General features: G+C 41.7%; 1 protein-coding gene across 2 annotated transcripts; it reads left to right on the top strand.

Annotated features, from left to right (window-relative positions):
- Positions 1-1,918: 1,918 nt before the first annotated feature.
- Positions 1,919-10,819, top strand: SRI (sorcin). 2 transcript variants are annotated; one of them, XM_061346067.1, is made up of 8 exons: positions 1,919-2,180; positions 3,768-3,851; positions 7,153-7,222; positions 7,951-7,994; positions 8,995-9,142; positions 9,295-9,408; positions 9,853-9,911; positions 10,558-10,819. In XM_061346067.1, exons 1-8 carry the CDS (start codon positions 2,130-2,132, stop codon positions 10,582-10,584), a joined length of 597 nt encoding a protein of 198 aa, XP_061202051.1. In that variant the 5' UTR covers positions 1,919-2,129; the 3' UTR covers positions 10,585-10,819. The 2 variants fall into 2 exon arrangements, with proteins under 2 accessions (XP_061202051.1, XP_061202052.1); XM_061346068.1 differs by lacking the exon at positions 7,153-7,222 and having other exon boundaries at positions 2,163-2,180.
- The last annotated feature ends 3,705 nt before the right edge of the window (positions 10,820-14,524 follow it).

A 14,524-nucleotide genomic window follows, 5' to 3' on the forward strand; every position in this document is an offset into this window, starting at 1 on the left:
CTCAACATAAAAAGGACATGGATATGTTGGAACAAGTCCAGAGGAGGGCCACGGGAATGATCAGGGGACTGGAGCACCTCCCATATGAAGATTGGCTGAGAAAGTTGGGGCTGTTCAGCCTGGAGAAGAGAAGGCTGCATGGAGACCTCATAGCAGCCTTCCAGTATCTGAAGTGGGCCTATAGGGATGCTGGGGATGGATTCTTCATTAGGGACTGCAGTGATAGGACAAGGGGTAATAGGTTAAAACTTAAACAGGGGAAGTTCAGATTGGATATAAGGAGGAAATTCTTTCTGTTAGGGTGGTGAGGCACTGGAATAGGTTGCCCAGGGAGGTTGTGACTGCTTCATCCCTGTCAGTGTTCAAGGACAGGTTGGACGCGGCCTTGGGTGATATGGTTTAGAGCGAGGTGTCCCTGCCCATGGCAGGGGGGTTGGAACTTGATGCTCTTGAGGTCCTTTCTAACCCTAACTATTCTATGATTCTATAAAAATATCATCTGAAAGCCCAGTTTTCTGGATGATGGGTGACTCAATTACATTTACAATAAATTAGCACAATTAAAATCATAAGGCCCATAATCAAAGTTAATAATTAAACCACAACAACAAATCTATAAAATTCTTCAGAAATTATGCTAACAAACAGAAAATAAAATGTTATGCTGTCAGATTTTTGACAGCAGGTCATTTACTCTGCAAGGTCTCCATCAGTAGACTTGTGTCAGATTATTTCTGTGTCAAATAATTTCTCATCCTCTTGCAACTTAATGAAATATCTCTCAACAGAGAGAAATTCTAGTATTCTGTAAGTAATCAGTCCAGCTCAGATCATGCTGGGGCCATTTTAGCTGTTGTTGATTCCTGGGGTACTGAAGTGAACAGAGACAGCAGGATTAAAGCATGAGCTACACCACTAAGCTCCTCCAGCCTGGAGGAGGCTGTGCTGAGGCTTCCCCAGCTAAAAACAAAAACCAGAGCAGCCTCTGACCAAACACTGCTGGTGGAGGCCAGCACAAAAGGGCTTCCTATCTCCAGTGGGACACTGGCATTCCCTGCTCCTTCCTGCTCTGGAAGAATTTGGACCTACAGACCCAAGAGAAAACTATACAGTTACGTAATTTCCTGTGTCTTTGGGATCACGGTAGGTGTTCATTTTGAAGAGAAAGCTACAATACCAAAAAAGGAGGACAGGTTTAATGTCATCCTGTGGCTGCCCCATCCCTGGAAATGTTCACGGCCAGATTGGAGAGGACTTTGAGCAACCTGGTCTAGTGGAAGGCATCACTGCCCATGACAGGGTTGGAAATAGCTGATGGTCCCTTCCAACCCAGTCCATTTCTTGATGCTACATGCGATATGCACACATGAACTACTGAGTTTGCCTGCTTTATGGCTTTTTTTCCGAATCACAAATAGGTGATTTTAAAATAAAGTGCCTTCAGCACAGGGAGATTCACGCCGCAGAGCAGCAGCCCCACGCAGGGTGTGCCAGGGACGCCGCAGCAGCACCCGGACCCCGACCTTCCCGCGGCCGCTCTCCAAGGCCGTTCAGCTTCTTCCCAGCCGTGCGGTGGTTACCACGGGCGCTGTCTCCCGTCAACATCGGACGGCTGCCGGCCGCGGCACCCCGCAGCGAGCTCAACCCGCTCCCCTCCGCCTCCATCGGCCCCGCGGCGCTCCCTGGCCGTGTCCCGCCCTGACGGGACCGCACCGCCACTATAACGCCGGCAGCGGCAAAAACCGCAGGGTGAAGGACGAGACTCGGCCTCGGCCTCGGCCCCGGCCCCCGGCCCCCAGCCCCCGGCCCACGCCACGGACGGACCCCGCAGCAACGCTGCACCGCCCCTTGCTGTCGGGAGGAAAAGCCGCCTCGGGGCCGGCGGCCTGTACCACCACAATGGGGGGGCCCATAACGATGGGAGAGAGTTGGTCCTTCAGCTCCCGACGGCACCGTCTTGAGCTGCACGGCTGCACCGGTGACTGAAGGCAGCCGGATGCCCAGCGCGGCTGGCAGCGCTTCCAGCCCCGGCCCTGTCCCGATCCTCCGGCCCGTTCCGGTCCCCCCTTCCTGGGCGGGTGGTTCCGTCCGGGCGAGGCCAGACTGTCACGGGCAAGTGCCAGCTGAAGATGGCGTTTCCTGGGCAGCCGGCGCCCGGCGGCGGTTTCTACCAGGGCGGGGTGAGCGGCGGCTGGTGGCGGGGTTGGCAGTGCCCGAGCTCGGGGCCGCCACGGCGAAACAGCCTGCCTGGGGTTGGGCAGCCCGTTCAGTGCGCACGGCCGAGGGGAGACCCCGAGCTCCCCTCCGGGCTGTCCTGAGAGGTGCCCGGTTGAGTTGGGGGCGGGGGGGGACGACACGACGCATCTCTGGTCCCGCGGCGCAGGCAGGGATGGCTTCAGGGGCTCACCGGGGCCAGGGACTGTTTGGGGCTGTCGGCTTTCAGGCTCGTGCGGGAAGCGATGAGAACCGTGTTAGGCGGGCTCTGCCGTGCCCTGCCCTGCCCTCTCGGCACCCTGCCCGCCGCTGACCCGCGGGAGGTGCTGCTGGGGTCAGCTCGGGGCTCCACCCGCGCGAGAGGGGACAGGCACATCCTGGCCGGTGCTGCCAGTGGGTCAGGGTCGCTTCTGGGGGTGTCGCTCCCGAGTCGGCTCACCACGGGAGCCCGCAGGCGAGAGCTTGTGCCTTATGCCTCCTGTAAAGGTCTGGAATTCTCAGTACAGAAAAGGTAAGGACCTGTTGGAGAGGGTCCAGAGGAGAGCCACAAAAGTGATCAGAGGGATGGAGCACCTCCTGTGAGGAAAAACTGCACGAGTTACATTTGTTCAGCCTGGAGAAGAGAAGGCTCGGGGGAGACTTTATTGCGTCCTTTCAGTGCTTAAAAGGGGCCTATGAGAAAGATGGGAAGAGAGTTTATAGCAGGGCCTGTTGTGATAGGAACAGGGGTGATGGTTTTAAACTAAAAGAGGGGTGATTCAGGCTGGATGTATGGAGAGAATTCTCTACAATGAGGGTGGTAAAACCCTGGCACAGGTTGCCTGGAGAGGTGCTGGATGCACCATCCCTGGAGACATTCAACGCGAGGCTCGATGTGGTTCTGAGCAAACTATCTAGTTGAGGATGTCCCTGCTCATTTTAGGGGTTTGGACTAGATGACATTTGAAGGTCCCTTGCAGCCCAGACTATTCTGTGATGCAATCAAAATCTGTCTTCAAGGAGCTATCGAATAGCCAAGTGGTGTTGAGGAACAAGGTACTCCTGCTCCAGCTCAGCAAAGGACGGGTATAGATGCTGTTACACACAGACTATTGGCTCAACTCAGTCAAATGTGATTACCTTACATCGTTCCATGAATCAATTTCATTTAAATTTTTCCATGCTTGCTGCATATTCTTCCAAGCATTTTCCTTACGGATCTGTCTTGCTCAACATTTTTTGAATGAAAATAAGAATTTGTAGTGCCTTACTAGCCCTATCTTTGGTATCCCTTTTCTGCAAGCAGAGACTAAAATTCAACCCTGATGAGATACAGCATACTGCACATAAATCAATGCATTGCTCCTGTGCAAGGTTTTACACTGATCTGCTTAAATTATTATAAGTGAGTATATCAATACCACGTTAAGGAATTTCTTTTTTGGTTGGTTTGACTTTTTTGCATGGTGTGTGTGTAACAATGCAAGTTGATTCTTAAGTACAAATACTGCCATTCCTTAATTCAGTTAATCAAATCATTGATTGAAAGTCAATTTTCTTCTTCATTTTTAAAGTATGGAGGAGCTCCAGGAGGACCAGCATTCCCTGAACAAGCTCAGGATCCTTTGTATGGTTATTTTGCTGCAGTAGCAGGGCAGGTAAACTTATAAAATGTTATTTATTTCTTGGAAATTTTTTTCCCTGGGGAATGATTTCTGTGTTAGCTTTTGGCAAGGGGAATCCCTAGTATTTGCACTGAGGAAAACTATTGTTTCAAGTTGTTTGGGTTTGGCTTTTTTACAACCAACAGAATGGTTTTACTTAGCCTATCTGCTACATAGAGCTGTACAGCTTGATCATATAGCTATATACACAGTAACTGCAGAGTTTAAATAATGCTGTTAGTTTCTGCATACAGTGTGTCTGTGTGTGTAAATGCAAACATAGATACACATACATCTATGTATATACACACTGTATTTCCTATGAAAGTATATACAGGGCCTATATAGTTACATGAAATGTTGTAACTGAATTGTGGCTCAGCTCGGGGTTGGGTAATGCTACCAACTTCAGGAGAAGGAAGCAGAAAACAATGGGAAGTATGAGCTGTGAAGATGGCCTGGCTAAGAGCAGGAAATGCTAATAAGAAAGAGATCATGGCATGATCTTAATAGACTCACAAATGGAAAAGCAGTCTTGAGTTGTACCGGTATCTGGGTTTGCTGGGAGGGTAGAGTGGTTATTCTTTTAGAGGAAAAGGCATTCGCAGATTTGATATAGGTCTTTCTTTTTTCCTCCCTCTCATTCCGCACTCCATTTTTAATTTATTTCGTGTATTTTTGTGGCATATATTTGTTTTGTATGATTATGGATGATAGTAGAAATAAGTAGTTCTTGAACTGTAGTTTAGATGCAAAGAGGTGCATTGAGATAAGCTCTGTCTTGGCTGTCCATATATATAACTATTTATTGCTCCCTTCTAGGGTGTGTGAAAATCAAAAACTCTACTCCTAGATATCTTATCCACAGTTAGATGTAACCACAACATGGAAATTTGAATTCAGCAATATTAGCTGATGTTTAAATTCCCAGTTTAAGAGTGTTATTTGGGTTTTCTTCTGTATGTTATTCTTTTGATTTAGTAATGCATCTTACAGTATATTTATTACTTCTCTAACATTGCTTATGAAAACATGTAGACCATGTATTTTTGTAGTAAAGGAGAACACTGGAATGACCTATGTGTAGTGAGGCAGGCCTCTCAGATAAGGTGGAGCCCAGGCTAAATTCTGCTAAACATGCTGGCCATTTACTTGCCAGATGAGATGCCTCTGCACCTGGATGTGTGACAGGAATCAGCAGTGGAGCAAGTGACTGGCGCTGGAAAAATGAGTAAGCTGCTATTGTAAAGAGAAAGGGAGGTAACAGCAAACAGGATGCAGTAATGTGGAGAAGAGATGGCAGGAGCTTGACCTCAGCAAAGCATAGACCATCCCCAGGCTTCTCCAGTGAGGCAGGATTACTGAAAGCTGGAGAACCAGTGAGCTAATGGGTACGATCAAGTTTCGCTTAATACTTAAGTTAGTACTCTTAAATACTTCCTGTTTGTAGAAATCATTCATTATTGAAATAAGCTGGATAGCTTTTGAAATGTTATTCTTGGAACCGTAAGAGTCCATTTCAGAGACCTGTGACTGTGCAGAAGTAAAAATACTGTAAGAAGAAAGTGAAATAGAACAGGTAAATTATCAGTTGATTTTACAGCCGTCCATGCATATCTGGAAAAAGCCACATCTCGCAGTTTTTTGTAAATTCTTACTGTGGAATTAGTAAAGGTTTTGGTTATGGTTTGTTGCTCTGTGTTGGTTTTATGCTTATACAGTATATGTTCTCTCTGAGCTTGCTTTGAAGTAATTTACAACAGAGATCTTGTCTTAGATTTGAGGAATTTGTTTCCTCTGTTTACAGAAGAGAGTCAGAAGTATTGTTTCAAATATTTATTTGAGTCTTTGTAGGAAGTAATAGAAGTAATAATTTTCATTTTTCTGTTTTCAAAACCCCTGTGGCTTGTCCAGTTTAACTGCTTATGTTCTACTTTAAAAAAAAAAAGAAAAAAAAAAGGGCCAAGCATCTTTTTTTTATAATAGCAATCACGATTACAAATCCTGCGTCTCTTCCTGCCTCTCCTAAAGATCCTGCCTTTGTTCCAGAAGGCACAACGACTTTGAAGAGATTTGCTGCTTAATATGCATGGCTATTTCAATTTTCTTTTGTGTGTGTGTGTGTGAAAGTAAAGTTTTAAATACATTTATATTGTTAGGCTGATGGAGTAGATTTGAATCAATTTTGGAATTTGCTGCCACTAATTTTACATAGAATCAAATCACTACTGCTCTTTTTTTCAGACCTTGTCAAATACAATTTAACATATTAACTACTACTTGTCCTATAAGCAGTGATACTTCATTTCTGAAAGTTACCTGGCTGTGCCATTCCTGCTGTGCCATTTAGTAGCATGTCCTGGTTATTAAAAAAAATTGAAGATAAAAAGTGCTCACTGGATTTAAAACATTAGGAAGATGCTGAGGCAAATAAATTTGTTTTGGATATAAAGCAACTCTCTTGTCACTATTTAATGCTTTACAAAAGTGACATCATATTTTAGATCTACAGATACACTGTTCCATACTTGAATGAGGTCAGTTTATCTTGAACTCTCTATGAGCTGAACTTCATGTTGGGTGCTTGAGGAATGTGACCTATTAATTTCTGCTCCACTTTTGACAGCTCACTGTTTTCCATGAGTTGGCAGTTGTTTTCTCTACGTGTCTCTGAGCAGGATGTGTTGGCAGTGAGTCATTTTCCAAACTGTGCAGATAGGTACCTTTCCTGTGTTTGTTTGGTTTTTCTTTCAAAGTTCTTTGCTTTCTGCTTTTGTTCTGCTAACACTTGCTATTCACCAAAAACCTTAGTTTAGTCTTAGGGCTGTCTTGAGACGAGTGTCTGTATGATCTGGGTTCCTACTTTCCTACTGTAGCAGTGAGATCATAAATGTGTAATCTAAGGTGACTACAATATCCACTAAGTTAAAATTAGCACTTTAAGGAAAGCTGTCTTTCTGTTCAAAATTGTGTGCCTTGGTTTCTGTGCAGGTGGCTCTCAACTATATGGTACTAATATTTGAGGTAGATTTGTTTCTTTGGGATTATTTTTAAAGTGCATTTTGTAGTACATCACTAGATAGGAAAACTAATGCATATTGCAAAAGTATCAACTAAAGGAACGTCGTTACAGGTAATGGGTTATAAAAGACAGTTTCTGTACTATAGCAGACAGGTAGTCAGTTGCTTTTTGAAAGGGTAACTAACTGCCACTGAAAAGGGAGTGGGTACTGGGAATAACCAGCCTGGGAGAGGGGATTAAAACAATAGCTGATACATCTTCTGTTATCGAAAGGATGGACAAATAGATGCTGATGAGCTACAGAGATGTCTCACCCAGTCAGGGATTGCAGGAGCCTATAAACGTAAGTTAATGATTTAAATAAAAAAAAACCCAACTCTAAAGCATACCAATTCTTCTGCCATCTGCTAGAAAACACTTGTAGTTGTGCTTTCTGTAGAATTTGGGGGCTTTTATTATTTGCATGGTAAACGGGCTTGCTTTCCATATGGAAATGTAAATCCTCTGTATTTAATTCTGTACATGTAGGACTTCCTTCTCAGCCTCCTTATTTTTCTCCCCAGTGCTGGGCTGTGAAGTTGGGGAAGCGTTTTGTTTTGCTCTTTAAAAGACAGCCAGTTCTTAAAAAGATGTTTTGCTTTGGTCAATATCAAAGCTCAGTTTTAAAACAAGAATTTCTGTAGCATGACTTCTCTGTCAGGATACCTCATGTTCAATTTAGAAAATGGAGCTTCTATGAGTAAAACTGGCTTGCTCAAGTGGTGTCTATGGTCAAATAGAAATGGCTGAAACCTAAAACCTTTATGGATTGAGATAAGAGCATATTAATTTTAAATATAAAGTGAATTGCCTGTAGGTTGTCTGCTGTCAGTTTTTCGAACAAGTATTCATGAAAAGCTCTTATTTGGATCAAAATATGGTATGAGTCTGTCCAGTGGAAGCAATTAGATAATATTCTATACATTATAATAGCAGCATATAATCAAAAGCAGTTTAAAATTTTATATTTAGACAAAGTTGAAAAAATTATTTTAAGGTAATTTATTTTTTTCCTTGTTCTAATTTAAATAGCTTTCAACTTAGAGACTTGCAGACTCATGATCTCGATGCTGGATGTATCCTTTACTATGAAATGTAAAAATTTTTGCATTATGTAAGCAAAGGTGAGAAGGTGCCAAAAATTTGGGAAATGCTTTGTAATTCCCATTTGGGCCTTACTTGATAAGTATTGTGATCTTTCTGATTAGGGAGCTACAAAATTCCATTCTTACTTATTTTACATGATGAAATAATAATAAAGGAGGCTCTCAGTGACTGATATTCTTAAAACAAGTGGTATCCCTCTGAGCCTAGGGACTAGTCTGGCAGCCCAGAACAGTTTTGTGCAAAATAACTCATCATGTTTTTCAAGTTGGACAACATTCCAATCCTTGCTAATGAATTAAGCATTTATACTATCTAGCCTGAATATATCTAAGCCCCCCTAAAGGAAGCGCCTGGAATGAATCAGGTATCAGTATCTAATGGGATGGTGTATGGCATTCAGCAGTAGGACGTATGGAAGACTGGCATACACAGTACAAGGCTAGAATCTTTGGGGTGTTTTTTAGTCGAAACTTAAGTTGCCATGTTCAAATGTTTTGCTGTTTATAAAGAAAAAAGCAGATGTGAAACTGGAATGGCTGTTAGCTCACCTTCAACAAATGTTAGGGAATGCAAGAGACTTTTTCATTTGGCATCTATTTTTTTTTCAGTTATGTATTTCATTTGTAACAATAATATTGTGGCAGGTAACAATAATATTGTGGCACGTAAAAGAAAAGTGTGTAAAGTAAGTTAAAATTATAAAGAGCAAATAATTTTATCAGGTTTCACTGGGAAGAAGTGGGGAGAGCAAGTTCTCTGACCTTTGGGTTTGGTCGGTAGTTTTATTGCTGTGCTGTGGGTTGCTGTAGTTAGTTTTCCACCAGAAAAAATAGAGTAAAACACTGTCAATATTGAGCTCCAAGAAAAAAAAAATAACTACAGATGATAAAAACTACAAATTGCCATTCAAAAGAGGGGTTTTTAGATTATTTTTTTTTTAAGAAATATTTTCCTTACCTTTGGAATCAGAGGGATATGTCTGGCACACTGGGATTTAATGAGTTTAAAGAACTTTGGGCTGTGATCAATGGCTGGAAGCAACACTTTGTAAGTTTTGACAACGATAGAAGTGGTACAGTGGATCGCCAAGAATTGGAGAAAGCCTTTATGACCATGGGTAAGTTTTGAAATGTTCTTGTTTCAGATGCTGATTTAGAGCACTTCTCAGTACCTCTTACCGTCCTGCAATAACTGACACATATTTACAATTAAAACTGTGTTGGATTCTATTAACCTGTCTTTTCAAAGTAGACTTTTATTCTCAAATAGGATTCAGACTGAGCCCACAGGCAGTGACCGCAATCACGAGGCGATACAGCACTCATGGCAAGATTACATTCGATGATTACGTTGCCTGCTGCGTGAAACTCAGAGCTCTCACTGGTATGCTGGATTACAGCCTTGTTACTGTCATCCCCATACTACATTTTTATTTAATAAAATCTGATTACTCACTTAGCTGAAGTTCAACTTTTACATAGCACAAAATAGGTTTATTTCAATAGAATTTAACAGGCAGAACTGGAACAATTACAGAATATGATGTTTTAATTTCCAGTTGAAAAATGGATTTAAAACTAATGCAGGCTTTATTCCAGAGATTAGAAGAGTTATGTTATAAAAATTGGGCAACTATTTATTAACAGAACATGAAGGATTGCATATAATAAATATGACAATTAAGTACAGGAGATTAAGTCTTGGAATGAATTATAGTGTTCTTTGTGAGTTCTCATTTATGTGACTTGGGAATTCTATGAAAGTGCTAAAAAAAAAAAAAGTAACTGTAATTATTCTTATCTGATTTCTATTAATGTATTTTTTCAGAATGCTTTAGAAGAAGGGATGTATCTCAGCAGGGCTTTGTGAACTTCCAGTATGATGATGTAAGTGAACTTTAAAGAGGCAGTTATAATTACAGGGTAAAACTAAAGAAAAAGTTAAAACTGAAGAAAAGCAGTAATAATTTGAGTTTATTCATGTCTTCCCTATGCTTCTGGTTTTACCTGAGAGCACAAAGGTTTTCAGTTTTCTTGAGTATTATCTCAGAAAGTTTTCACATATTTTATAGAGTTCTATAATATGTTGTGCATTTTTGCCTGGACTTCTTACCAGCGTGGCTCAAGAAGATCTAAGAAGCTACATCACTCACTCACATGAATTCCTCATATCTCTTTCTGGGATGTTTTTTCTTTATTTCAAAGCTTGGTAGGCTTTTTTCCCTAGGAGGGGTTGGGGAGGTGAGAGTGGCCAAGACACAAATCATAGTCAGCCAGTCTTGGATTCCAGACTGCATGTGTGCAGGAAAAGGAGAACACTAGGTTCAAGTGTTCCTGGGGGTTTTATTGTTATTATTAAGGAGCTGCTTTGGTTTAATTAATGGTTAGCTAATTTTCATATTTAGTTTCAAAGCTTTGTTGTACATGGGCTGAATTTGTTTACAGAAAAGAGCAGTGACAATGGGTATTTTAGGAGAAAAAATGAAAACTTGTTCTCTACCGTACATCTAATAAGTGATTTTTCTTTTTTCAGTTCATACAGTGTGTTATGAGCATCTAAATCAAAACGAAGCAAGCCATGGATGATCATGATTAACATTCCAGTTTGTGTTTTGCTTTGCCAAATCTTCCAACGATTGTCTATCTCAATAATGGAAATTACATATTTTTATGCAGATACCACTTTGCACACTTGGTTGGGGTTTTTTCAGTTTCTACAGTGAATATATAGTATTCATGTAATACTGTCTTTAACTTCTAACTGTAACTATTAAAGATGTTTTTATTCTCATAAACTTGCAATTCACTGTGTATAGCTCAAATTATGCAGATAGTATGATTTTCTTGTGTTTACTTTTTTCCTGTGATGCACTAAAACCAGTTCCTGGAGTGCAGCTTGCCTTTTACTGTCTTAAACAGTATCGTGTATGGCATAAGATGATACATATTCTTCTCTCTTTGATAGCGTAAAACAGGTCTATGAACTGAAGGAGCTTTTGGAATGGTCATTTTAGGCTGGTCTGTTAGAACAACAGTAAGATTAAGTTGCTTATTTTGACAGCTGGCTATCTTCAAGATGAAGTCTGTGACAACATGTGCTAAACACAAGACTACCTGATAGAACTTCTCATTGGCAGGGGTGCGACAAAGCACAGCAGAGTACTCACCTGGCAGTGTGCTCTTGCACAGGGGGCTTTTGCTCCAGTAAGATTCTTGCTCTGTTTGTGTCACTATATAAACCACTTTTAAACATACAAAAACTATGCTGTGTCAGTTTATACCTTAACTTTCCCTTGATCAATGAATTTTCAAAGTGCCAGACTTCAGTTCATGTAAATTAATGTTTCTGTCTCCTCTACTTCAAATCCTAACAAGCAGGCTTCTTGCCTCGGGATGCCACTAATACATAGGGGCCAAAACTCACTTTGGAAAAATTCTTGCTGGATGACTGTTTCAGATCATGGTAGCAGCTACCAGTGCTGTAGAATTCACATGAAAGCAGATACAAAAGACAAGACTTTTTTGACTGAGAATTTTCAGGGGAGAAAAGAAGGGTGTTTGGTGAGGATTTTTTGGTTGTATTTTGGGGGGTATGGAGAGATTTTTCCTGAAAGATTGACACAGTAGAAGAGGGAGCAGCACAACTGTATGGAGGTAGTTCAGACTTTTTTCCAATTAAATAAGTTAATGAAACTTTGTTAATTTGGGTCACTTTTGAATACCTGTCCTGGGTTCAGCAGTAGCAGTCATTTTTCTCATTCTTGGTAGCTGGTGCAGTGCTGTGTTTTGACTTTCGAGCTGGGAACAGAGCTGAGAAAAATGATGTTTTGGTTTGGCTAAGGACTTGGTGAGCCTCATGCTCTGCCAGGGAGGAGGGGAATCCGGGAGGAAGCAGAGACAGGACACCTGACCCAAACTGACCAAAGAAGTATTCCATACCACAACACATCATGCCCTGGATGTAACTGGGAGAGTTACCCGGAGGGGCTAGGTGGACTGCAGGGTTGGAGGAGGTATCAGTCGGTGCTTGGTCAGGCTGGGGAGCGAGTTATCGGTTGGCTGGTGATGAGATGTTGTATTCTCTTCCCTTGTTATTTCCTTTATCATTACTATTATTGGTGGCAGCAGTAGTGATTTGTGTTATACCCTAGTTACTAAACTGCTCTTATCTCAGCCCATGGGAGTTGCATTCTTTCTGATCCTCCTCTCCATCCCTTCAGGAGTAGGGGGACGGCAAGAAGGGGGGGGAGTGGGTGAACAAGCTGTTTGGCTGGGGTTAAACCACAACAATACCACAGAGGAGTGATAGATGTTCTTTTGCTAATCTTGCAGATGGAAAGAATGCCAGAAGAATGTTAAAAGGAGTATATTTCTTATATTACTGGTTTAGAGCACTTCTGGGGAGGATCTTTTGCCCTAAGGCATTCCTTAAGCATGTAAGCAAAGCTATACATATATGCATACATATAGATATGTATGTGTAGATGTCACTGGACAAACAACAGAAGTGACTGTCAGAGCAGAAATCTTGACTGAAGATACTATTTTGTACCCTAACTAGCTAATATTACTGTAAAATCCAGATCTCTATTTTCTGGGCTCTGAATGCCAAGCAGGCTGGTCTCACCTAAAGAAGCAACTGGTATGTACTACTTGGATCTTCTTACAGTTTCATTTCAGAAGCTAGTTCTCTTTATGCCTTCAAAAATTTGTTTTAAAGGCATAGATGTGAATGTACTTCCACATTCTGATAATTGTACGTTGTCCTGTTGCACATAAGGTTGGAAATGGAATGCTGCACAAAGCATTTCTAACATAATGACCAAAGTCCATAAAGGTTTGAGTGAGCATCAGTTCTGCTGCAGTTCAAAACTTAAACAGCTGGCAAGGTTAGTAAGAGTGCGAAGCAAAGGCTGTTCTTCCTTTAGGGTTTTGATTAGACCATTTTGCGTAAACACAGTATTGACCCTTACACTGCTAACTTTGCCCTAAAAATTATGAGACAACTTTACCAAAATGCTCCTTGCCCACACAACTTTCATTTGCACTTTTGCTTAATTGTGTTGCTAGTCCAGTACTAGGTTTATCTAGAATGGAGTTAATTTTCTTTACATTAGCCTATGGGCTGCTGTAGTTTAGATGTGTGACTAAACCAGCACGGACAACACACCAGGGGTTCAGCCGTGCAGTGCTTGCACAGCATCAAGGTCTTCTCAGTTTCTCACTTTGTGACGATGAGTAGGCTGCAGGTGGGCAACAGGCTTGGTGGGGAGAGCTGACCTAACTGACCAGAGGCATATTCCACACCATGTAAAGTTGTGCTCAGCACTAAACCTTGGGCAGGGGTAGGTCTCTCCAAAGCAGCTGGTGCCTGAGGATTGGTTGTGCATTACTCTGGGGGTGGGAGGTGGTGAGTGAGTGTCTTTGCACGGCTTTCACACACACACAATTTTTCATTCATTTATTAAGCTGATTTACTTTGGTCTGCACTTGTTTTTGCTTTTGCTGTTCCAAATCTCCAGCCAGCACAGGCCTGAAACTGCTAATAACAGAAAACATCAGGCAATAATGAATATAACATCTTTGTAAAGAAGTGTAACTTATTAAATGATCAGAGACTCCACAAAAGTTCCACACCCCTATACAGGTATAAAGTTGTGCAATAAATTATGAGACTTACTGATGAAATAATATATGGGAGTAAAATTAGCTTATTTTGTATAATTTGAGGGTGGTTTTGGGGGTAGGATTACTTCTTGATTTTTTATAGTGAGAGGTGTAACAGGTGGCTGGAGCAATGAAGGAAGAGGACCAATAACACTCAGATTCAAGTCTTTCTCAGTTTTATTTCCTCAGGCTGAATTACTGTTCTGGCACCAGCCAGCTACTTGGCAGTGAATTGCTGCAAGAACAGCAGTGTGAACCAATAGGCTTTCTGCAGGAATCTTCTTGTAAGCACAAAACCAAGAAAAGCAGAAGCCAAATTGCTACCAACCCAGGAATGAATCCTAGGTTACCTGAGGAAGAATTGCTTTTTAGTTGCCATAGTGTTTAACAAATCCATGGTATTGTCTTTGACTGATAGAATAAATCATTTAGACATAAACTAAGATAATAAATACTTTTGCTAAGGAGTGATGGCAGAATTTGCTGTCATCTAGCTAAACAAAAAAAGCTTCCCCATTAAGAGTAGATTCTGTGGACAATTAGAATATGCTGGTTACCTGCTTTAGGAAAACAGTTAACTTTGAACCAAGGGTTTCTGTTTCCCACAGGGCAGACTGGGAAGGATGCTTACACAATACCGTGTGGTGTGATTGCTCCTGACCTTTGTGCAAACTGGGTGTAGTTTACAATGTTGATATTCTTTCTAGGTTGCCCTCAGACATGCAAACCTGAGAAACAGTCACTGTAGATTTGCCTTGAGACCATCGGGACCATAAGTCAAAGACTGAGAAGCTCAGGTTAATTTTAAACCCTGGAATGTGAAAAATAACATC

This window comes from Neopsephotus bourkii, unplaced genomic scaffold (assembly GCF_033783945.1).
Source record: "Neopsephotus bourkii isolate Nb327-2 ecotype Australia unplaced genomic scaffold, CSIRO-AGI_Nbou_v1 NB_257, whole genome shotgun sequence".
Classification (NCBI taxonomy): domain Eukaryota; kingdom Metazoa; phylum Chordata; class Aves; order Psittaciformes; family Psittacidae; genus Neopsephotus; species Neopsephotus bourkii.